The sequence below is a fragment of the Penicillium subrubescens genome (genome assembly GCF_028828155.1).
Source record: "Penicillium subrubescens strain IBT 31985 chromosome Unknown utg000006l_segment0_segment0, whole genome shotgun sequence".
Classification (NCBI taxonomy): domain Eukaryota; kingdom Fungi; phylum Ascomycota; class Eurotiomycetes; order Eurotiales; family Aspergillaceae; genus Penicillium; species Penicillium subrubescens.
The window spans coordinates 2,599,460-2,620,595 of NW_026643156.1; the positions used below are offsets into that span (position 1 = coordinate 2,599,460).

General features: G+C 50.3%; 10 protein-coding genes across 10 annotated transcripts; 8 read left to right on the plus strand and 2 right to left on the minus strand.

Annotated features, from left to right (window-relative positions):
- Positions 1 to 55: 55 nt before the first annotated feature.
- trm10 (tRNA (guanine(9)-N(1))-methyltransferase) lies at positions 56 to 1,288 on the plus strand (the record flags this gene model as incomplete). Its single annotated transcript, XM_057155387.1, has 1 exon — positions 56 to 1,288. The coding sequence occupies one exon, from the start codon at positions 56 to 58 to the stop codon at positions 1,286 to 1,288; it is 1,233 nt and encodes a 410-aa protein (XP_057006517.1).
- Positions 1,289 to 1,913: 625 nt separating this feature from the next.
- Positions 1,914 to 4,906, plus strand: N7473_009449 (uncharacterized protein; the record flags this gene model as incomplete). The annotated part of the gene is made up of 3 exons (XM_057155388.1): positions 1,914 to 2,103; positions 2,200 to 3,761; positions 3,818 to 4,906. Coding segments are annotated over 3 exons (2,574 nt in total), but the record flags the coding sequence as incomplete, so codon positions are not given.
- Positions 4,907 to 5,639: 733 nt separating this feature from the next.
- N7473_009450 (Carboxylesterase type B) lies at positions 5,640 to 6,437 on the plus strand (the record flags this gene model as incomplete). Its single annotated transcript, XM_057155389.1, has 3 exons — positions 5,640 to 5,849; positions 5,964 to 6,121; positions 6,245 to 6,437. The coding sequence occupies 3 exons, from the start codon at positions 5,640 to 5,642 to the stop codon at positions 6,435 to 6,437; spliced, it is 561 nt and encodes a 186-aa protein (XP_057006519.1).
- Positions 6,438 to 7,474: 1,037 nt separating this feature from the next.
- Positions 7,475 to 8,534, plus strand: N7473_009451 (aldo/keto reductase family protein; the record flags this gene model as incomplete). Its single annotated transcript, XM_057155390.1, has 2 exons — positions 7,475 to 7,532; positions 7,585 to 8,534. The coding sequence occupies 2 exons, from the start codon at positions 7,475 to 7,477 to the stop codon at positions 8,532 to 8,534; spliced, it is 1,008 nt and encodes a 335-aa protein (XP_057006520.1).
- Positions 8,535 to 9,073: 539 nt separating this feature from the next.
- On the plus strand, positions 9,074 to 11,391 carry N7473_009452 (acetoacetyl-CoA synthase; the record flags this gene model as incomplete). The annotated part of the gene is made up of 4 exons (XM_057155391.1): positions 9,074 to 10,218; positions 10,298 to 10,755; positions 10,825 to 11,165; positions 11,233 to 11,391. 4 exons carry the CDS (start codon positions 9,074 to 9,076, stop codon positions 11,389 to 11,391), a joined length of 2,103 nt encoding a protein of 700 aa, XP_057006521.1.
- Positions 11,392 to 11,812: 421 nt separating this feature from the next.
- Positions 11,813 to 13,146, plus strand: N7473_009453 (acetylornithine aminotransferase; the record flags this gene model as incomplete). The annotated part of the gene is made up of 2 exons (XM_057155392.1): positions 11,813 to 12,256; positions 12,322 to 13,146. The coding sequence occupies 2 exons, from the start codon at positions 11,813 to 11,815 to the stop codon at positions 13,144 to 13,146; spliced, it is 1,269 nt and encodes a 422-aa protein (XP_057006522.1).
- Positions 13,147 to 13,409: 263 nt separating this feature from the next.
- On the minus strand, positions 13,410 to 14,635 carry N7473_009454 (putative oxidative stress response protein Oxr1; the record flags this gene model as incomplete). The annotated part of the gene is made up of 2 exons (XM_057155393.1): positions 13,410 to 13,554; positions 13,608 to 14,635. The coding sequence occupies 2 exons, from the start codon at positions 14,633 to 14,635 to the stop codon at positions 13,410 to 13,412; spliced, it is 1,173 nt and encodes a 390-aa protein (XP_057006523.1).
- A 664-nt stretch (positions 14,636 to 15,299) lies between these two features.
- On the plus strand, positions 15,300 to 15,622 carry N7473_009455 (uncharacterized protein; the record flags this gene model as incomplete). Its single annotated transcript, XM_057155394.1, has 2 exons — positions 15,300 to 15,413; positions 15,482 to 15,622. The coding sequence occupies 2 exons, from the start codon at positions 15,300 to 15,302 to the stop codon at positions 15,620 to 15,622; spliced, it is 255 nt and encodes an 84-aa protein (XP_057006524.1).
- Positions 15,623 to 15,746: 124 nt separating this feature from the next.
- On the minus strand, positions 15,747 to 17,279 carry N7473_009456 (putative endosome-associated ubiquitin isopeptidase (AmsH); the record flags this gene model as incomplete). Its single annotated transcript, XM_057155395.1, has 2 exons — positions 15,747 to 17,201; positions 17,271 to 17,279. The coding sequence occupies 2 exons, from the start codon at positions 17,277 to 17,279 to the stop codon at positions 15,747 to 15,749; spliced, it is 1,464 nt and encodes a 487-aa protein (XP_057006525.1).
- A 489-nt stretch (positions 17,280 to 17,768) lies between these two features.
- On the plus strand, positions 17,769 to 20,021 carry N7473_009457 (uncharacterized protein). The gene is made up of 2 exons (XM_057155396.1): positions 17,769 to 18,010; positions 18,084 to 20,021. The coding sequence occupies exons 1-2, from the start codon at positions 17,866 to 17,868 to the stop codon at positions 19,799 to 19,801; spliced, it is 1,863 nt and encodes a 620-aa protein (XP_057006526.1). The 5' UTR covers positions 17,769 to 17,865; the 3' UTR covers positions 19,802 to 20,021.
- The last annotated feature ends 1,115 nt before the right edge of the window (positions 20,022 to 21,136 follow it).

Sequence of the window (21,136 nt, forward strand, 5' to 3'; positions counted from 1 at the left end):
TACATGACAGCCCAGTCGATTGTCTGCTGGGAAGAACACACTCCAGACCAACACAATGGACGAAGAAGAGAGACCGAGGAAGCTTGCGAAGCTTGAGCACGACGACGAAGCTATCCACGATGAACTTGGCCTCGCCATGACCGGTGCTTTGGCTGCGGCCGACGAGCAGCCGCAAACTGTCGCACCTACGAACGATAACACACAACCTGAGCAATCAGAGGCCCCCAATGCCGACAATGCGATTCCATCCAATGACTCTGCGCTACCCGAGGGCACGGCTGCCGAAGGAGCCCCTCCAAAGATGTCCAAGAACCAGATGAGGAAACTTCGAAAGAAAGAGCAGTGGGAGGCGGGACGCGAGCAGCGCAGAGAAAAGCGCAGGGAACTCATGGCAAAGAAGAAAGAGCGCCGTCAGCGTATGGTCGATGAGGCCAGAGAAGCTGGTGGCGAGGAAGCTGTCAAGGCACTCCGCAAGTCATGGGAGACAACCCGTTCCCGGTCTCGGCGGTCGACTCTGCTGCCCTTGTCGATTGTGATTGACTGCGGCTACGACGAGTTGATGAATTATGGCGAGCGCATTTCACTCGCAGGTCAACTCACGCGCTCATACTCGGAGAATAGCCGTGCCATGTGGCGATCCCACTTGGTGTTCAGCTCGTTCAACAAGCAACTAAAGGAGCGATTCGACACTGTCCTCGCACCCTATCGCAACTGGAAGGGAATTCGGATTATTCCCGAGGACTTCGTGCATGCCTCCGAGCTTCTCAAGGAACAAATGGCCTCCCCCAAAGGTGGCAAGCTGGTTGGGCCCTTTGCCGAGAAGTCCGATGCCAAGCCGGAGGATGGCGAGGTTATCTACCTCAGCAGCGACAGTGAGAATATCCTGACGGAGCTGAAGCCCTACAGTACCTATATCATTGGTGGTCTTGTGGATAAGAATAGGCACAAGGCAATTTGCTACAAGTCTGCTGTTGAGAAGGGGATCAAGACGGCAAAGCTACCCATTGGCGATTACATTCAGATGGCCTCCCGTCAGATTCTGACTACCAACCATGTGGTCGATATTATGCTGAAGTGGCTGGAACTGGGTGATTGGGGAGAGGCTTTCATGAAAGTCCTTCCACCGAGAAAGGGCGGCAAGTTGAGGGATCAGCCGGGCAATGAGGCTGCAGAAGAGGCAACGGATGACGAGCCTGAGGAGGAGCAGCAAACCCTGGAGGACATTGCAAATGAGATGGAGGCTGAGCAAGCTGGAGGGGATGACCATGAAGATGAAGAAGATGCATGAGAAATACATACCTACCTATTGAGCTACTGCCATAGCTCTGGCAGAACTCACTTCACAACAATAGTCTGCTTCATCTGCTAGAAGCACCACGCTAAAGTGTCAAGGAGCTCTTTGTGTAGAGGTAAGGTTAGGTTGCATTCAACCGATGTAAAGCGCTGTTGAAAAATTAAAGAATTAATGCAATACAATTGCCTCCACTGAACGTACTCACGTATCACTTCATTTATGTCAATGATACACATTGCCTATGCAGGAAAGTTGTATTAGGCCTGGGGCAGATACATATCGTGACTCCATTCAGTACATAGCCCAAAGGTAGCACTTGCCAAGTATCAACTTGATGCTGGACACGCAAGGTCATTGAGACGACAAATATTGTATCGGATAATTACCAGTGAGACTGAGCATCTTCTTCAAGTGACAAAGATCACCATTATGATATGTCCTATCTGGAAGGAAGTATGCTTCAATTTACTTCTAGGACATCATTGAGCACGTGATACAAAACAAGAGGTGAAAGCACCAGCCTATATTACATAAGCGACAAGCCACACGTGGATGAACGCCACAGTCTATGACGGAGGCGATTTTTTGATGATGCAGTTATCTCTCTTTCTTTTTTTCTCAAGCTTCTCTTTGTTTTCTTTGCTTCCCAACGGTGGCAGAGATAGCTTCTTTTCTGCTTATCTGGAAGTTTTTCTATCGCTTTTATATCACACTCCTTTTCCTTTCTCTCTTTCCTTCATCGTTGAACTCTTTTCACATCCCTGTTGCTTGGTCGCTACCCCTCGCAACCATGTTTATGCTCCGCAACGGTAAGCAAACACGCTCCTGCCCCGCCACGAACCCCTCCATACCAACCGTCATTTTTCGCCACAAACGACGAAATCAAGCTAATATTTTTCATTTAGTGGGCAAGTTCCTCTTCGGAGATACTTCTAAAGAGGCCATCATCGAAATTCCCCAGGGCCAGCTCTACCTGGTCCGCCCCCTGTCACCTAAGGGCTATTCAGAGCTCATTTTCAAGGACGCTGCCGCGACGATCAGACGCACTGGCCAAGAGTTTCAATACCAACTCGTGATTCAGAGGGCCTACGAAGAAGGCGAGGAGGAACTTGCGGACGACGAAGACGAGCAGGGTGTTGCGGATAACCTGGACAAGGACGAGAAGGTGTTCTTGCTCGACCAGACCCTGCACTTCCGATCCGAGGTTCGTGAGGGTGGCAAGATCCTCGCGTGGGACGATCTCAGCGGTGACGAGGGTGATCTTTTCGAGTTCATCTGTGACCCATCCGTTCCATCCGACAAAGTTGCTACGTTCGAGCTCGCCGCTCTGCAGTGCCAATACGAGCGCAAGCATCGTCGCAGCGCTCAGAAGGCTACCGAGGACGAGTTGCAAGAGTTCGCCTACCAGGAAGAGAAGCCAATCCCATCTGCGAGCCCCGTATCCTCTCCCACCACCAAATCACCCGAGCGCGCGGTTACATCAGGTGACTCTGCAGCCGCTATGGCACGAGACGTGAAGTACGCTCAGGCGAAGGGGCAAGTCAAGTCCGCTGCCCCTGATGAGGAGCCGACCATCGCCCCGCCTTCCGCTGCTCATCCCGAATCCAAGGAGATTCTCGCGAAGGAGAAGGCCGAGCTCCACATGTTTGATTTCCCCACTGGAACTTTCGTGCTCCAAGACGCTGATATCGTCGCAACTGTCTCGGAAGTTGGCAACTGGCAGTATTGGCTGCAGATTAGCGGCAACGATAAGGACTGGCTGGGTCAGGCAGTCGTTGGAGACATCAACCCCGTTTTCAACTTCGAGTACCTTTCATTCATCTTCAATCACTATGCGGAAGATGGCTCTGCCTATTCCTGGCTTCTGCGATTCAAAGACCAGGCCTCCGAGGAGCGATTCCAGGAGGGTTTGATGCAGGCTTTGTGGGAGCAGCTGAATGAGATGAAGTGGGAGAAGGTCAAGGAGAACGACAGAGAATATGTCCTTGACGCATTCCAAGATCTCACCATGGAGGACGCTGATGACAAGCCTGAAGACGAGGAAGAACCCGAGGAAGAGGAGGACGAGAGTGAACAGGACGATGGCCAGCGCAGTGAACACTACGACAGTGATGAGGAGGAAGACGATGTGAACATCCGCGAGGAGGATGGTAACAAGAACTCCCAACTGGCTGTCGGCTACAAGCACGATCGCTCCTTTGTCGTTCGTGGATCGAAGATTGGCGTGTTCAAGCATACTCCGAACAACAATCTGGAGTTCTCCACGACTATTTCCAAGGTGGAGACCCCTGGGGGCAAGCTCTTTAGCCCCAAGAAGGTCATGCTCCATGCTGAGGATCGCAACCTGATCCTTCAAAACGGTGATGACCCCAACTCCCTGTTCCGGATGGACCTGGAGTACGGAAAGGTCGTTGATGAGTGGAAGGTGCATGATGATATCCCCGTGGATACCTTTGCTCCAGAGAACGTGAGTTTCCATTGCTTTTTTTATATATAGTTTCTGGTTACTAATTCCATCGACAGAAATTCTCTCAATTGACCGCCGCCCAGCCATTCGTCGGCGCTTCTAAGAACGCACTGTTCCGCATCGATCCTCGTCTTGCTGGTAACAAGCTCGTCGACTCCGATCTCAAGCAGTATGCCAGCAAGAACGACTTCTCTGCGATGGCTACGACTGAGAAAGGCTACCTGGCCGTGGCTTCCAACAAGGGTGACATTCGCATGTTCGATCGCCTTGGTATTAACGCGAAGACTCATATTCCTGCTCTCGGAGAGCCAATTATCGGCCTGGACGTGTCTGCCGATGGTCGCTGGGTTCTGGCTACTTGCCGAACCTATCTCCTCCTGATCGATTCCCTCCAGAAGGAAGGCAAGAACGAGGGCAAGCTTGGATTCGAGAAGTCATTCGCTAAGGATGCCAAGCCTCAACCTCGTCGTCTTGGTCTGCAGCCCGCGCACGTTGCCCAGTTCCAGCACGAGACGAAGCAGCCGTTGGCATTTACTCCCGCTCGTTTCAACACTGGTGTCGATTCCCAGGAAACGTCGATCATCACTGCCACCGGTCCCTTCATCGTTACTTGGAGCCTCAAGAAGATCATCATTGGTCGCAAGGACCCTTATACCATCAAGCGCTACGCCGAGGATGTCATGGCAGACAACTTCCGCTTTGGTTCCGACAAGAATGTGATCGTCGCCCTTCCCAACGAGGTCAACATGGTTGCCAAGCGCAGCTTCCAGAAGCCCACTCGCGAGAGCATCGCTGGTCCTATTACCCCCATGCGTGCGAAGAGCGGCAGATGGAGCAACCGCCTTGGAAAGAACGACATTGTAAACTCGCCGTATTAGTCTGGTTCGTTGACGCTGTCCCACTTGTCCTTTTCTCCTTGGGTCTCTTCCTTTTTGGTTTTCTTGATTTTGTACCATTACCCATACCCCCTGTTGTTGATGCTTTCTTTTCCTTCCCTTTCTATTTAATTTCTTTATCTAATTTCTCTATGAGATCCCTCACAAGATCGAGGAATGGTTGCGCTGGCAGTGCTTTTAGTCTCTCATTACGCCGTTATACCTTTTGCTCCTTGGTGCAGGCTTGCATTTCGTACGTAGTTAGCTAGCTATGGACTTTACTAGTCCTCAAATAGAATGATTGAACTAAACACTGCTCTCGCATTTCAAAGTGTTGTAGAAGGGGTAGAAGGGTGGGTTCTTTCCCACTCCCAGGTACAGTGGCATTCATACTCTTGGAACCGGAAGGATAATTGGTTATGATACCGAGACGTCTTTGGATCTTTCAGGAAAGGGGGAAGGGGGATAAAGAGCTGCCTTTGCTATTAATTGAACCCTCAACCTTCTTCTTCCTATATACTTCGCCATGTTACTGCATCGCCATCCCACAACAGTACCGCACTGCACCCCATTTTCACCCTCTAACACAATTGAAAAGGCTATTAAAGAATCACAATTAATCGAGTTTCGTAGCCTAAGATAAATATTACTATTAAAAGATAGTATTACAAAAAATAATATTACAAAAGAAATCTCCAAAAAAATGAACTCCCGGCCTTCCGTGGAGCTTAAAGCGTCAACACTGGCCCAGTATTTTCTTCTTCAGCTTGCCCATTCCTCCAGGGCACACCAACGGCTCACCAATTTATGGTGGATACCAACAGGTCATCGGAGAGGGAGGGGGGGGAGTGATTGTTTGACCTGGAACACGGTCATAACCTTGCGAATCTCAGATTGACTATAGGTCTCTGTGTCTAAGGTCAGCACTTCCAGTCTTGGGAATTGTTTCATACCATAGTCATTATCTCCTTAGAAGCCGGACCCCGACCTTGATCCACCAACAATGCAGCTTCTACTCCCAGCTACGGCTCTACATCTGACTGTCTCCAATGTTTTAGCCGGAACCCTACATCCGGTTTCTGGACCAACGGTTCACACCAGGAACGGAACCGTCACCGGCAGATATCTCAAGTCCCGCGATCAAGATCTCTTTTTGGGAATCCCTTTTGCGCAGCCCCCAGTCGGAAACCTTCGCTTCAACACACCTCAGCCTGTGAGTTAGGCCTGGGAGGCCCCATTGAATGCCACAACATACGGAGCTCACTGTATCAATTACCTACTGGGCTTGCCATTGGATCCCGTCGATCTCGCTACCAGATACCCCCAGAGCGAGGACTGCCTGACTATCAATGTCGTCCGACCAGCAGGAAACGAAACTAACGCAGCTATCCGCGATCTGCTTGAAGCGTATCCTGAGCCGGGCACCAACTCGACCCATGGTCGATCAGATGATACCCTCCCAGTTTCTCTACCTTACAAAGCTCAGTTCGTGCGCGCCGCCAGATATGCCTGAGACGCCCTGTTCATTACTGGACGGCGATACACCTGCGAACTCTGGTCTCAATATGGAGTCCCTTGCTACAGCTACCGGTTTAACACGATTCCAAGCACCACTGATCCCCTATACCTCGGCGCCACCCACTTTGAGGATGTTGCATTTGTCTTTGATAATGTGCTGGGACAAGGTATGCCATCAAATGCATTTGATGTTCAGCCCGCGGCACGGGAGAAGAGCTATAAGCAGTTGGGTGATCTTATGAGCCGGATGTGGATGAGCTTTTCCGCATATTATGGTGTTTGATGGAAACACCACTAGCTTTGTGGAGAAGGATGACTGGCGCACCGATGCGATGAAGTTGATCATCGAAAGATCCCTGGACTTTTCTCGTTGAGTTGGGGGCTTAATACCCTCCCCATTGGATTATACCAACACCGGACAAGGATATTTCCAAAATTTAGGGCTGTTGGCCGGGTTTGTACACGCAGGAAGTATTATGATTGAGCCAATTTTGTGTTCAATCATTCCCCTTGTGGACCTTATCTGTAATAAATTATGTTTATATTGATTATATCGCTTCATTTTGCTTTCTTCCTCTTGTTAGGCAGAAATGTTGACTCTTCTTCCAGATAGCTCAATCTACTACGTCCTCTTCCCTTGTTTACGATCCCCTCGTTCCCGACGTGATACCACCTCAGCCTCCATCATTCCAAATTCTCATTCTAGCCTCGAATTAAAATGACATCAGAAGACGAATATAAAGTGATACTGTGGGTACTGCAAAGAGGTCGTGCGTGCAAGAACAAACCTATCAGACATAGCCCTCGCGAATATATCTATTTGAGTTACAAAAAAGCCTTCGATGGACCCTGAAAATTCTGTCCCATGCTTACGAGGTTGCCTCATGTGGCTAGCTCTAACCTGGATCAAATTCTGTCATCAGCGGAGGTATCCGCGGAGTATGTTCGACTGAAGCAGCGGAATTAGTGCAAAATCCACCGACCTGCATATCAGAAAAATTTGTCGCCACTTTCTCAGCCCCAGCGATCTGACACCTGCATGATTGGTAAGTTAGTGCGGTCTCTATCCTCGATTAGGGATGACTAGCGGGGAGGCTAGCGGGGTCCCGCAAGCTTGGATCGGTCTTTAGGCTCGGAAATAATCTGGGGCGCAGCCTCCGTAAGCCCGACTTTTCGGTGACATCAGACGGGCTCAACTTGCACACGAATATAAATTTCCGCTAGGTACCAGAAAATTTGGGAGTAACTACTACAGAAGATCAAGCTTCAATTGACAGATATCATTTTAAAACTCCTGTCGCAACCTATTCTACCATCGCAATGGCGAAAAATGAGGAAATGAAGATTGTCTTTGGAGCAATGTCATTTGGAAAGCCAAGTAAGTGTTGAAAAATATTATGATCAATTAGGCAAGAACTAACCTAGTGAAGATACACTTGGCTCTCGAGTTCATGATATTGCTACAGCGACCGAGATTGTGGATCTATTCCAGCGTCATGGCCACAACGAAATCGATACAGCCCGCATTTATGGCGGCGGATCCTCTGAGGAAATGATCGCTGACCTCGCATGGAAAGAACGCGGTCTCATTGTTGACACCAAGCTGTACCCCAATGCTGGAGGCCCCGCTGCCTTTGCGGATGGATACACTCACAAGCCCGAAGACATTCGACGCGGATTGACGAACAGCTTGAAAGCGCTCCAATCTGAAGATGTCGATATTTTCTACCTTCATGCTCCAGATCGCAACACCCCCTTCGAGGAAACTTTGAGCGAAGTAAACAAACTACATCAAGAAGGCCGTTTCTCTCGTCTTGGCTTGAGCAACTTCATGGCCTGGGAGGTAGCCCAAATATGCGAGATCTGCATCAAGAACGATTGGGTCAAGCCAACCGTCTACCAAGGCGTCTACCACGTTCTCCAGCGCAGCATCGAGAGTGAACTGATCCCCTGTCTCCGCAAATACGGGATCTCACTCTATGGATTCCAGCCTCTTGCAGGTGGCCTTCTTACTGGACGGTATAAGAGGGATCAAACCGAATTCGAAGAAGGATCACGCTTTGACCCTAAGATCCTCTCTGGAACTGTTGCTCGAGGTCGTTATTGGAATGATGCCTACTTTGATGCGCTTGAGACTGTTCATTCTGCCGCACTCAAGCATAATTTGACCGATGCTGAGATTGCGTTGAGATGGCTAAAGTATCACTCGAAATTGAGCCAGGATTTGGGTGATGCTATTATTGTGGGTGCGAGTCGAGTCAGTCACCTAGAGTCTAATTTGAAAGATCTGGAGAAGGGAACACTTCCTGACGAAGTTGTTCAGGCTGTGGAGGAGGCCTGGTCGTTGGTGAAAGGTGCTGTGCCTAACTATTGGCACTAGAGTAAAATTCTTTAGAGGTGGGACTGGTAATTGGCGTGCATGACAGAACTGCTGTACAAGATATCTCAATTGATAATAATAAATTCTCTTTGAGCCGCTGAGCGTGCTCCGATAGCCAAGGGTTATTGTCACGCAAAGAATCTAGATTGATCATGGAAAGGCCCAGCTCACGCCAGTTTGGACTATTCGTCTTGATTAATCTAAATTCAACTGAATACTGTTTCAAAATTCTTATCAAAGTAGTTCGGCATCCTTAGATTGTTTGATTCGTTAAGATCGCCGATGTTGGTCTAGACCCCTGACTCCTGAATAGTAAGTGCTAAGCTGGTCTCCATCCGCAACCCCGCATTTACCAGCTGTTTACCCGAGCCTCAACCGCGGTCAAATCGCGGAGCCTGTAAAGAAGCGGTAGAATACAGTTTATATAGAATTCTCTACATGGTCCCCAGCTCACTTTGAGCGAACAATTCAAGCTCCTGCTCCTGCAATACCCCAAACCGTATCATCTGGATATCAATCAAACTCGAGTTGCCGACACTATGTCTACTCATTCAAGTGTACCGCGAAAGCTCTGGGAGCACCCTGATCCCCAATCAACTCAGATGGCAGCGTTCAAGCGAACTCTCGAGAAAACAAAAGGCGTGACCCTACCAGACTATCACTCAATGTACCAATGGTCCATCCAAAACCGCATCGCATTCTGGGAGTTCTGCTGGAAGTACTTTCCCATCATCCACGAGGGGACATATGATCGAGTTACCGACGAAAACGCTCGAATTGACAGCATTCCCGACTGGTTCCCTGGAGTGCGTCTCAATTACGCGGAGAATCTGCTCTTTACCGCTGCTACTCCAGGCGAAACACCATCAACTCTGACGACAGTAGGGAAAGAAGATAGCAAGATCGCTGTGACTGAGGTTCGAGAGGGTGATCATGAGCCAACAGTTAACTTGACCTGGCGAGAACTACGACAACGCACTGGTCGACTATCGCAAGCGATGAAAGCTGCGGGTATCCAGCGGGGCGATCGAGTCGCGGTGGTTGCTAGTAACAGCATTGATACCTTGACGGTGCTTCTAGCAACAACGGCTCTCGGAGCTATATTTTCATCCGCATCCACAGATACCGGTGTCAAGGGTATTCTGGACCGTATCCGGCAGATCCAGCCTCGATGGGTGTTCATGGATGATTTCGCAGTTTATAACGGCAAGACTGTTGATCTTCGACCTAAGATCGCACAGGTCGTGGAGGGTATGGCTGTTATCCCTGAGTTTCAAGGAATCATCTCTGTACCCCGGTTCAGAGAGCGACCGGCGGATATCTCGCATATTCCACGAACCCGTACCCAGGCCGAATTCCTCGCTGGAGCTGCTTCCGACCAATTGGAATTTGTTCGCGTTCGGTTCCGGGATCCCTTCTTGATTGCATTCTCATCCGGGACGACTGGAGAGCCGAAATGCATTGTTCACTCTGTTGGGGGAGTCTTGATGAACAGTAATAAGGAGGGTCGTCTGAACAGAAGCATGAACCCAAATGCAATCACTCTTCAATATACTACTACGGGATGGATCATGTACAACTCTTGCGTCTCAGCTCTAGTCTTTGGTGCAAGGCCCATTCTATACGACGGCAGTCCTTTTCAACCCGATCCGACAATACTGGTGAAGCTCCTTGAGAAACACAAGTAAGTACAACGAAGAACACTTCTCCGATAACACATCGATTGCTCTCTTAGATGGAAGGATTCTAAGAAGTTGTCATAGGGTTACCCACTTCGGTACATCACCTCGCTGGATGCACGAGATGAGAAAGAACAAACTCAGTCCACGAAAGCTCGCCGACCTTCATAGATTACAGGGCGTCACCAGTACCGGCATGGTCCTCTCCGAGTCACTATTCGAATGGTTCTACGATGACGGTTTCGAGGCTCATACTCTTCTCGCAAATATATCAGGAGGCACAGACTTGGCTGCTTGCTTGGGCCTAGAAAATCCCATCTCGCCACTATACGTTGGTGGAACCCAAGGTCCAAGTTTGGGAATGCCCATCGCTGCTTATGAGCAAGTCGACGAAGAAGCTGGCCAAGCAAAGGGGTCTGAAGCTGCGCCAGGTGAGCCTGGCGAAATCGTTGTGACTGCCCCATTCCCAAGTATGCCGGTCAAGTTTTGGAGTGATGAGGGAGGGAAGAAGTATTTCAATGCATACTTTGCACGCTACGACAGTAAGTCTTATATGATGCTCCTTGTCATTGGCCTTGCTATGAGCTGTGACTGATCAGTATTCTTCGCAGATGTCTGGACACAGGGCGACTTTATCGCAATTAATCCTAATTCACGACAAATTCTTTTCCTTGGGCGATCTGATGGTGTCTTGAATCCGTCTGGTGTCCGGTTTGGATCTGCAGAGATCTACAATGTCATCGACACTCAATTCACCAAGGAAATCGTTGATTCAATTTGCGTTGGACAACGTCGGCCTACAGATTCAGACGAATCCGTTATCTTGTTTCTCCTCATGCGCCCACGTTTCAAAGTCGATCAGCAGTTGGTGACCCGCGTCAAGGAAGCGATCCGAAAATCGCTTAGTGCTCGCCATGTCCCTAAGTACATCTTTGAGACACCTGCTATCCCGGTACGTACTGTCCACATTGTCGTGGAAACGTGCTTTTGTTTCGACGAACTAACAACCCTATTTCTAGGTGACGGTTAACTTGAAAAAGGTTGAGCTTCCAGTAAAACAAATAGTTTCCGGCAAAAAGATCAAACCGTCCGGTACCCTTCTTAACCCGGAGAGCCTTGACTTCTACTATCAATTTGCGGAGGTCGAGAAGATTGTTCCTCCTCAGGCGAAGCTGTAGTCTTACATATAGTGGCATCGCCAGTATGAAGGGCTATTGTTGCATGACGCTAGAGATAGAGATAGCTGAAGTTTAATTCTTGCCTCTTGCCTACAGATTAAGTTGTATTAAGTTGTATCTCCCTCTAAACACGTCACTCGTAGCCGTCTCACTCGTTGCCTGTCCTCTATGGAGTCCTTGAGCTTATCTATTCTATCTAAACTTTACGGGCGGGCTCCTGTGTGGTCCAATGTGCCGAGCGAACTTCTCCACTCATCATATCCTGGACTACATACAGTTCTCCACCACGATGCGATAAGACCCTTTCCCCTTGCAGCTTTCATTGAACCGCCCTGAATTTCCGCTCTTTCATCTTCTCTCAACGATCACCAAGAGGGTTCTCACTTCCCAATATCCGAACAGAAACACGCTCTTCTACCTGATGGCTGTCAACCAAAAGCTCACTGCCCTCGTGCATCAATACGAGCGTACTCATCCACGATCCAAGGAGGCCTACAGCAGAGCTAAGAACGTTTTACCAGCGGGAAGCACTCGATCTGTGCTTGTCTCCGAGCCATTTCCGCTGGTGTTAAAGTCAGCCCAAGGAGCTCGTTTTACCACGATCGATGGTATAAAATTCGAGGACTTTGTCTCTGACTTTTCAGCTGGGATCTATGGACATTCTCATCCAGTGGTCCATCAAGCTGTTCAGGAAGCCCTGGCAACGGGTTTTAGTCTCGGGGGCATCACGCAGAAGGAAACAGAGTTAGCTGAAATCTTGATCACGAGATTTCCCTCTTTTGAAAAAGTCCGCTTCTGTAACTCTGGCACGGAAGCGAATACTTTTGCGCTTGCAACGGCGGTGGCATATACACAACGCAGAAAGGTTTGAGAAACTACCTATCTTACTAGCCTTTGGACATGAATAGCTGACTTGTATACATGGTATAGATTGTTGTCTTTGATAATGGCTATCACGGGGGAACCATCAACTTCGGCGCATCACAAAACCACATGAACCTTCCCCACGAATTCATCATTGGCAAATACAACAGTATCGAAGAGACCCGACCGCTTCTCATAGATGAAATCGCCGCTATACTAGTTGAACCACTCCAAGCCGCAGGTGGAATGCGCCCCGCTACCCCCGAATTTCTACAATTCCTCCGCGAAGCAGCAACAAACATAGGCGCTGTTTTAATCTTCGACGAAGTGGTCACATCCCGGTTACATTATAATGGTATTCAGGGGGCATGGAATATCAAGCCCGACATAACCACTGTGGGGAAGTATCTTGGTGGAGGCTTCCCCTTCGGTGCGTTTGGGGGTTCATCCAAGATCATGGATCGGTTTGATTCGTCGGACAAGAGTATTGCTATTCATCATTCCGGGACTTTTAACAACAATATATTCACGATGACTGCTGCGGTTGCTGCGTCGAAATTGATTACTCCCGCTGAGCTGGAGAGGTTGAATCGGCTTGGGGATGGGTTTCGTGAACAGGCTAATATCCTTATTCAGAAGGCTGGAGTTGATTGCATGACTTTCAGTGGGTATGGTAGTGCAATTGGGGTTCATTTTACTGGCAGTGAAGCCAGTCCATTGCTTGATTGCTTCTACTTTACTCTACTCAACCGCGGAATTGCTATTGGAAGACGTGGGTTTATGTCTTTGAATCTTATGCACACTGAGGCCTCGATGGATCGACTTCTTGAGGCTGCGAGCTGTTTCCTGGAGGATTTCAGTGGGAACTTTGCGACTAAGGCTAGACTTTAGAAGGGCATTATTAGGTGAATGCTAGATCCTGCGTTAAAGAGAAGAGGCAATAGGACGAGTCAAACGTTGTAGGCATTGCTAACTGGGTATCTGACAGTAAATGCAGTCATTACAGGATGCAACAAGTAGAAAGAGACCGGAGTTAACCATCAATGCGCACCGGTTATCTCTCACTTTCGGATTCTGTTTTCCCCATGGCTTATTCTGCTGCTTTATATACCGTTTTTATGCTTTCAAAGACCCCGAGCAGCATGGGAAATCAATCAAGATCCAACATACCAAACCTCGATACCGAGGACATCAAACTTCTCCCCTTCATCGGACAGAGGTTCGTTGCCAAATGTCTGGCAGTGCGAACTAACTCCCTTCTCAAGGCCGGAGTCCACCCAAAGACCGTATTTTCCATCCCTAGAACAACCGTTAGAGCCAATTCTAAAACTCTCCACAAGATCAATACTAACCCGCCACCGAGACTCAAAAATCCCGTCTCACAAAACATCATGTAATCATTCACACCACTATACGGGAAAGCCTTGAACCGAATACGCTCCGGTGTACTCGCCCCACTCCGCGAAGGTGTATCAATCGACGAAGGCGAGGGGGGCGCCAGCGCACCGCCACTAGCCGCAGCCAGATTCGTCTTGATATTCATATTCAAATTATGAGCCGGCGACGACTTAGTCTTCGCCTTGGCGCGCGGATCACTGCGGAAAGTACTCCATCGTCCAGCGTGGGTAGTATCCGCCGAAGGCGGGGGCGGCAGACCCGCGCGCTCAAGGGCTTCCTCAGATTGCGGACCATCGCCTGAGAATGCTAGGCCCAGGCTTGCGGGGGGTGGTAGCACGCTTGCGCGCCAGAGGAAGCACTCGCCCGTGCCGAAAAATTGGGAGTCCGGATGTGGGACGTCGGTCATGTAGGCGCCGAAGACGGCGCCTGAGGGGGACGAGTCGCGAATTACGAGGACGTAGCCCGCCCGCGGGCTGCGGTGAGAGAATTGTTGGCAGTGGTCGTAGAGGGTGTGGAGGGAGGCGCCGTCGCGGTCGAGGCTGTAGGCGAGACGCCAGGTCTCGACGAGTTGGAGGCGGGCTGGGACGAGGAGGCGGATTTCTTCGGCGAGGGCCCGGGTCAGCAGTTGTTGCTGGAGGAGGTCTGCGCCTCGGGGGATTGTGAGAGTGAGGGGTGTGAGGGGTGGTGGTTGGAAGGGCGAGGCTGTTCGGCGCGGCGTGAATATTTCGGACGAGGAAGATGATGTTGACCAGGGCAGTGAGGAGGGCATGGTGGTTTTAGGGATGTTGGGGTCTGTCAGGCGCCGGTAGAGACCTGAGACGACGTGGCTGACTGGGTAGGAGAAGTATTGACTATAGGAGGAGGCGCCTGAGGTTTGCTGAGGTGTGTGAGAGCCGGACCTTGAGGTGGAGTTGGAGCTGGAATTTGTAGTGGTGGTGGAAGGGGTGTCGGAGGGGAGATCTCCTAGTGATGAGGACGACATGCGGGCAATTGGAATTAATTATTGGAGGACACACTGTATTATGGTTGTGGAGTGAAGAAGGTCGCGAGGAAGGTGAGGCACACGATGGAGCTGGGAAGGTTGCAAGATGAAAGTTGAAGATAGCGGAGGTAACTATGGGGCCGAAGTCAAAAGTGAAACAAACCCAACTTATCGCTTATCATGCGGGGGGGGCCTGCCAGCCAGCGAATACGAAAAAGCTTGACTTCTGCCATCATCAAGATTAACTGAATAGTATGTTGATGCATCATTATCAGACAATTTCATCTGGCAGCTGGTTAACAAGATCATGTCGTACAACGCTAGGACAATTGCACAACTCCAGGATGGGAGCTCGGAAGCCACGTATTCGGCCTGATTAGGCCTTCTAATTCAAGATTAGACATATTTCTACTTTCCACGTTGAGCTTTGTCTCCATTTGACTCTATTCAATAAATGCAGAGGCTCTCTGCTTTAATTGATACGGATTACCACCCCGCCTTTGCCTCTTGGAAGCAGATGACGAAATTGTGGCGGATCTAGATGCAAGTATAAAACGGCTAAACAACTGCACGACACTGTAGTAGATAACAGTTGGATCTTTAACTCGACTGCCAATTACCTCATACTGGGACCTTGATCAACCCCACGTACATACTACACATCATGGTCAATACCAGCGTGTCCAGCGACTATTCAGTCGAAGAAATCACCCAGGTTGGGCGCAAAGGCCGATCTCACGGCCACAAGTATGATGGCGCTGATTTCGACGAATCCATGGTATGTCATCTTCCATATATCGCGCTCAATGTACCACCGCAAGTGACTGACACACAAGATTTATATAGACAAACCCGAGGACCACCCGTAATAAGCAGGAAAGACGTCGCTCGCCCACTACTTCGAATAAGGCGCGGGCCAGTTCAGGGTCTGCATCGAAGAGACGGACCGCCTCAAAGAACGTGCATTCGCATCAACCCCAGGAGTGACATACCTTGACGGTGCAGCATGATTATCGATATTGATACAATCCGGTGGGGCAAGAAATAGCAGGATGAAAATTGGGTATCATATGCAATTGGAGAACGTAAACTATTCATGAGCAAATCGCTTCTATTGCCCCTTGGGTCGCAAATCCACAGTTTCGTACTCAAGTCCATTGACTTCAAAGACGTGTCCCGGCCGCAACGCCCCCGTGTAGATGTTCTCCTCGGGATGAGGGTGGAATAGACCGGTCTGAGTACAGTTAAGAACTGTCTTTAGACCCGGAGGATCGGTCAGACGAAAAACGCCCCAGTCTGGGTTCTTGCTAGGCGCGCAGACAATGGCAATGCTTTCAGGAAGCATGACCTGGTAGCCGGAATGGGTATGAAGATCGCGCGAGCTCATGAAACATGTCTGGGTTGGGTGGGTGTGAATCCAACCGAGCATAATCAGATCCTCAGAGTCACAATAGTCAAAGAGGGCAGATTCATTCGTAGTCTCGCAAGTATCAGACGTAGCGATTTGTTCGGGGATGACCAGCCGTGAGATGAATAGAGCATTGGAAACTAGTGTACCGCACAGGATACCACAAGTTTCCAGGTTGTTCTTGGTGTTCGAAGCTGCCAAGGAGAGGAACCGGGCGCGTAGGCTGGTGGGAAGGAATACCGAGCGCAATGGACTGCCATTTTCCAAGTAGGCGGATGGTTTGAAAGTGTAGCTAGCTGGATCGAGGTCTGGTTTCGCAGGTGGGGTATCTTCAGAAAGCCGAACTTTCTCGGGTAATTGAGGCCCTTTGGAAAACTGGGATGAAAGGGATGAAATTCTTGATTCCACAGCACCATCGACAATAGCCTTGCTGGGCTCGATATGTTGCTTTGGAGGCAATATCGGCGGTACACGCCGCTCGGCATTATTATCGCGAATGGGAATCTGGGCTGAGGTGATGACGGGCTCCAATGGCTTCTGTCGCGGTACGCTGGGATACTTGTATGCCGAGTCCATAAAGGAGGTAGATTCCCGCGGAGCCGATGGCTGCCGCCGATGTAACTGGCCCGCGGCGCCCTTATTATCCAGGTTTGATCTGATGTTCTGGATGCGCTGGCTCAAGTCTTGATCAGCTGAGCGGGGCTCCGTCTTATAGGCGTTCTCCCAGTCCCCCCAATCACCAGCTGCACGACGACTCCGGACAGTAGCTCTCCGGTTGAGCTCCGAGTGCGCCAGTCGAACCGCAAGATCTCGGTTCTCGCCTGCTTCCAATGGCTCGGCAACACCAGTCAATGCGGGATCCGCGGGTCGCTCGCGAGGTTCGGGCAGCACGTTGACATCCGAAGAAACCTTTCGAGATTGACGCTCGCGCATGAGCTGGGTGTACCGTTCATAACGTTTGTTGATCCGCGGCTTGAGCGCTTCCAACTTGGCCAGATTTTTCTCGACCTCCTTCTCGGCTTTCACTAGGGCCTGTCGGTCCTTATCATCCTTCTGGGCATCGGGGTGTTTGGATAGGTGTACCAGAACCAGTTGGGCGTGTCGGAAGAGGAGTAGGTAGGCTTGCTCATCGTGTCCCTCGCGTTCGTAGATTTGAGCCTATAAGGTTAAGAAGAAGTTAGAGAGTTGTTTCAATATGTAATTATCGGCTGGATAGGAGCCCCGGACCTCTCGCATCAGAGTGGCAGCAGTCCGTAACCAGTATCGTAGTGCGACGGCTGGATTGTACGCATAATCTTGCGCGATTCGAGTGATCTTCTCAACGCTCTGTGGAGGGCTTCCCCGGTCGCGGGGAGCTTTATTTGGGACGCCATGAGCGAGTGTCCGGTGTCGAAGAAGTGTAAGCTGCTGGTAGAGAATGTGTACGTTCAATTGCGACCCCTCTTCAGGCGTAACAAGACCGAATGGGCATGGTTGACGTGGATAGAGTCAGGCGATCTCCAACAGTTGGCACGAAGACCAGGCGGCTATGGATTTTCAAGATCCTGCATTCAGGCGGCGATGTTTTAAACTTGTGGCAGGCAGACACGAAAGCTTGGTGGGTTGACGACGAGGGGAGGTGGAGGTGGGATGACCGCGGAACCCGCAAGGTTTCTCCGCTTCCCCAAGAATCGCAGACTCAAGAAAAAAAATCCCAGCCGGCGCAACTATCGCATTCTCCACCAACCTCTACTCCGAACAGCCAACCATGGCCCAGGCTAGTGGATTTTGTTTTCGAACCTCAATTTCATAAAATTAACGCTAGCTGTCTATAATTGCGACCATGTCTATACCCAAAAAGGTGCTGGCACAGCGGTGGATGCCAGTAGACCAATACCCGCTCACGAAAGCTATCAACTCGCATGTGCTTAAGAAGCTTAAGCGACGGACCGTTCTCCAGGCGAGCATTGTGAGCGAAAAACTCTGTGGTGTGTATGAAGCTTCATTGTGAGTTTGCAATGGCGGTCCAAGTGTATAGACTGACCCGTGCCTGTCGCGCAGCCGATGTCCTCCAACGTGTTTCTCCCTACCTGAACAAAGCCTCGCCCATTGATATTCTCGACCTCTGGCCCAATGCCGGTCTTCTTTCCTCCACAATCCATAATTATCTCCGCCCCCGTCGCCATCTTCTCGTCGAACCCGACCTAGCTTGCTATAAACCTTGGCTCCAGCGACTAGTGGACAGCGATCCCAGCTACAAACTGATATCCGAGGAAATCTACACTCGCCGAGACTGGGCGGAAGTGTTTGAAGCACACCTTCCGGAGCAAGTAAGCTCTCATCAGAAACAAATAGCTGGTCAATCGCTGCCCAGGAATGATACCCTCCTTATACTTGCCAGCCCGCCCGTCCCGGCACAGAAAGCGGACCACTACACGCCGCAGCGATGGTGGAGCGCAATGATGGAAAGCTGTATGCAGCAGAGAGGTGTTCATAAATATGGAAGTGTTCGAATTCTGGCATCACTCCCGCCGGGGGAGGTGGAAGGTATCTTGCCTCGGACGGTGGCTGAACGCAGGCGGCCAGCCCTGTTGACGGAGACTGTCGCATCGCGCGCCTTTGAAGTGGCCGGGTGCTACGAGGAAGAGGACTCATGGGTGACCATCAAGCCACTGGAAGTGACTCTCAAAGGCCGAGAGCGAGTCGCGGAAAGAGCTTCAGTGCACCAGGTTGTTGTCCCGGCTGGTCGTGAAGCTCCGCCCTTGAAGCTAGCTCCGGTGTCTCTAAAACACGATAGATCAGAGGTGCCTCATTCTCCACGAATCTTCACGGGGCGACATCAGACCCTCCTCGACGATATCGAGGCTGGGAATCAAGGGGACCCCAAAACTCCTATCACAAAATCGCCGGCCAAAACGGCGCGACAGAAAGCTCAGATGGCCCTCCACAAGGAGAACGCGATCTCACACAGCCGACACGAGCTGGCGCGCCTTGAAATTGAGGTCGACCAGGCGTCGCAAACTCTGTCACGAGCCGCTGCGGATCCTACCAAGACTACCGAGGAATTGGAGCAGCTCGATCACCATATTGGGGCTCGAAAAACTGCGTTGACCGATCAACTCGCCAGCCTGCATCATCGTCTGTACAAAAGCTGGGATCGCCTTGTGGATGACTATCGTACGATGAACGCGTCGAACAACTTTGACGAGTCAGTCTTGCTCTATGATCGACGACCATCGGAGCCGTTACTCATTGACCGGTTTGAGCTGTTCCCACGCGAGCCACGTACTATCGTGTACTTCGAGCCGGACGCCAACCCCGAGTTCCTGAACAAGCTCAGCCATCTATCAAAGGAGCAACGGCAACATATCGAGGGCCTGTTTGAGGCATTGTCGTCCGTGTTCGGCCCTCGTAATCACATCACCGTCGGCGAATTGCTCAAAATTCTATTCCTGGAGCGTCCCTCCAACGACATTATCAAGGCTGTTCCCACCCTCGCGCCCTTTGCGATCAAGCGTCTCAAGCCCGGCCACGGGGCTGTGCCACTGGCCGACCCGACCGTGGACTCGAATACCGTCTTCCAAGAGAACCTCAACTACGATGTCAGTGATGTGCGTCTCCGGTGTATCCCCAGTGGTGTGATGTGGGATATCCTGCTGGAGTACCAAAAACACGCGCCGGACATCACGGCAATCCAATTCAGCCGCATGATCGGAGGCACGCTGACCTCGTTCCGAGCCGGACGCAACCTGATGGTCGTGCCGAAACGAATGCACTAAAACCCCAGGTTTTCTTGTTTGTGTGGGCTGCGCCATGCACAGAATCGTCATCATCGTACGCCTTTCTCCATCCCTCGGTGCGCCACCATATGTACTTTTATCAGACTAGACGCTCTTGTACGATTAGCATCTTTTTGTTGTTTCCCACGTGTATAATACGTCACTGGGCAGTGCTATGTAATAGCATGTCAAATTCCCCCGTATTTTTCTAATTTCCGGTATGATCATGGAGGGAAATCAAGAAAAGGGTGTAAAATACAGTTGTTTAGTATTACTACGTAAAGTAAACATGCACCCGTCGATGCCCGAAGAAGTCCCCCGCCTTATCAAAATTGTCAGCCGCCCCAGCACCGGCGGGGGGCCGCACGAGGCCAAACGATTGGCCCCAATGGAAAGGGCCCGCCCGGCGCACCCTGCAAGAACCCGCCTTATTATACTTCCTTCGTGGGAGGATGCAGAATTGTGTATGTATGGAAGGATACTATCAGAGACTAATTTTGGACTAATGCCGCATGACCGAATAGTTATCACCCATAATCTCCGTGATTACTTGGTTTTTCCTACTGTGTGATTTCCTATAATTAGTGTGGCTGGAATTCCCCAGATGGCCGTTGAAAGACGCATGCGGTGGAGCCGCACGGCGCACTCTCGCAGTAATTAGATCGACGCCTCAATGAGTCGATGGAGGTATGAGTATAATTGAGAATAAGAAAGACAGAAACGGTTGGATTATATGTGTAAGAAAAATAGAAACAATAAGTGATTCGAAAAGAAGATAACAAATATCACCGATGAAAAAGGAAAAAACCCGATCAAAACCCTGCGTATCATTGTTGACTCATTTTATCATTTTACCCGGCCCAAAGGAACCTGTGGACCAAAAGCCCATCCGATCCAGACGAACTATCTTCTTTTCTCTTTTCCGGTAATTTCCCTGTGTTCATTTCCCGTTGGCCGCTAATATCAGTTGACCCAATGGGTCAACACTGGGAAAATAGTGAACCATTATCTTTGTCACCCCATCACCCACCGGGTTAACTACTACCGTCGTATCAATGCGTCTCAACGAGGCTCCACGAAAGGATCCACGAGGGTTCTCGGGCACTACCATAGTACAACCATAAGTCACCCATAGCCCATTCTCCATCATACTAGCCAGCCTGCCAGGCTGCGGTTATCATTCACAATTTGACAGCGATCGACTTCCCAAATTCACTTTTTAAAATTTGGCTCGTCACGCTGTCATTTCCCACCTGGGCGAGACCGGACGATCGACTCCATCGGGGTGGATTAATGTTTCTTGTTGGTCACTTGCACTTGTTTTTCTTTTTTTTC

Coding starts and splice junctions, on each gene's coding strand:
- N7473_009457 (XM_057155396.1), top strand. CDS start 17,866: ATGTCTATACCCAAAAAGGTGCTGGCACAGCGGTGGATGCCAGTAGAC. Junction 18,011..18,083: donor TGTGAGCGAAAAACTCTGTG/GTGTGTATGAAG, acceptor CCTGTCGCGCAG/CCGATGTCCTCCAACGTGTT.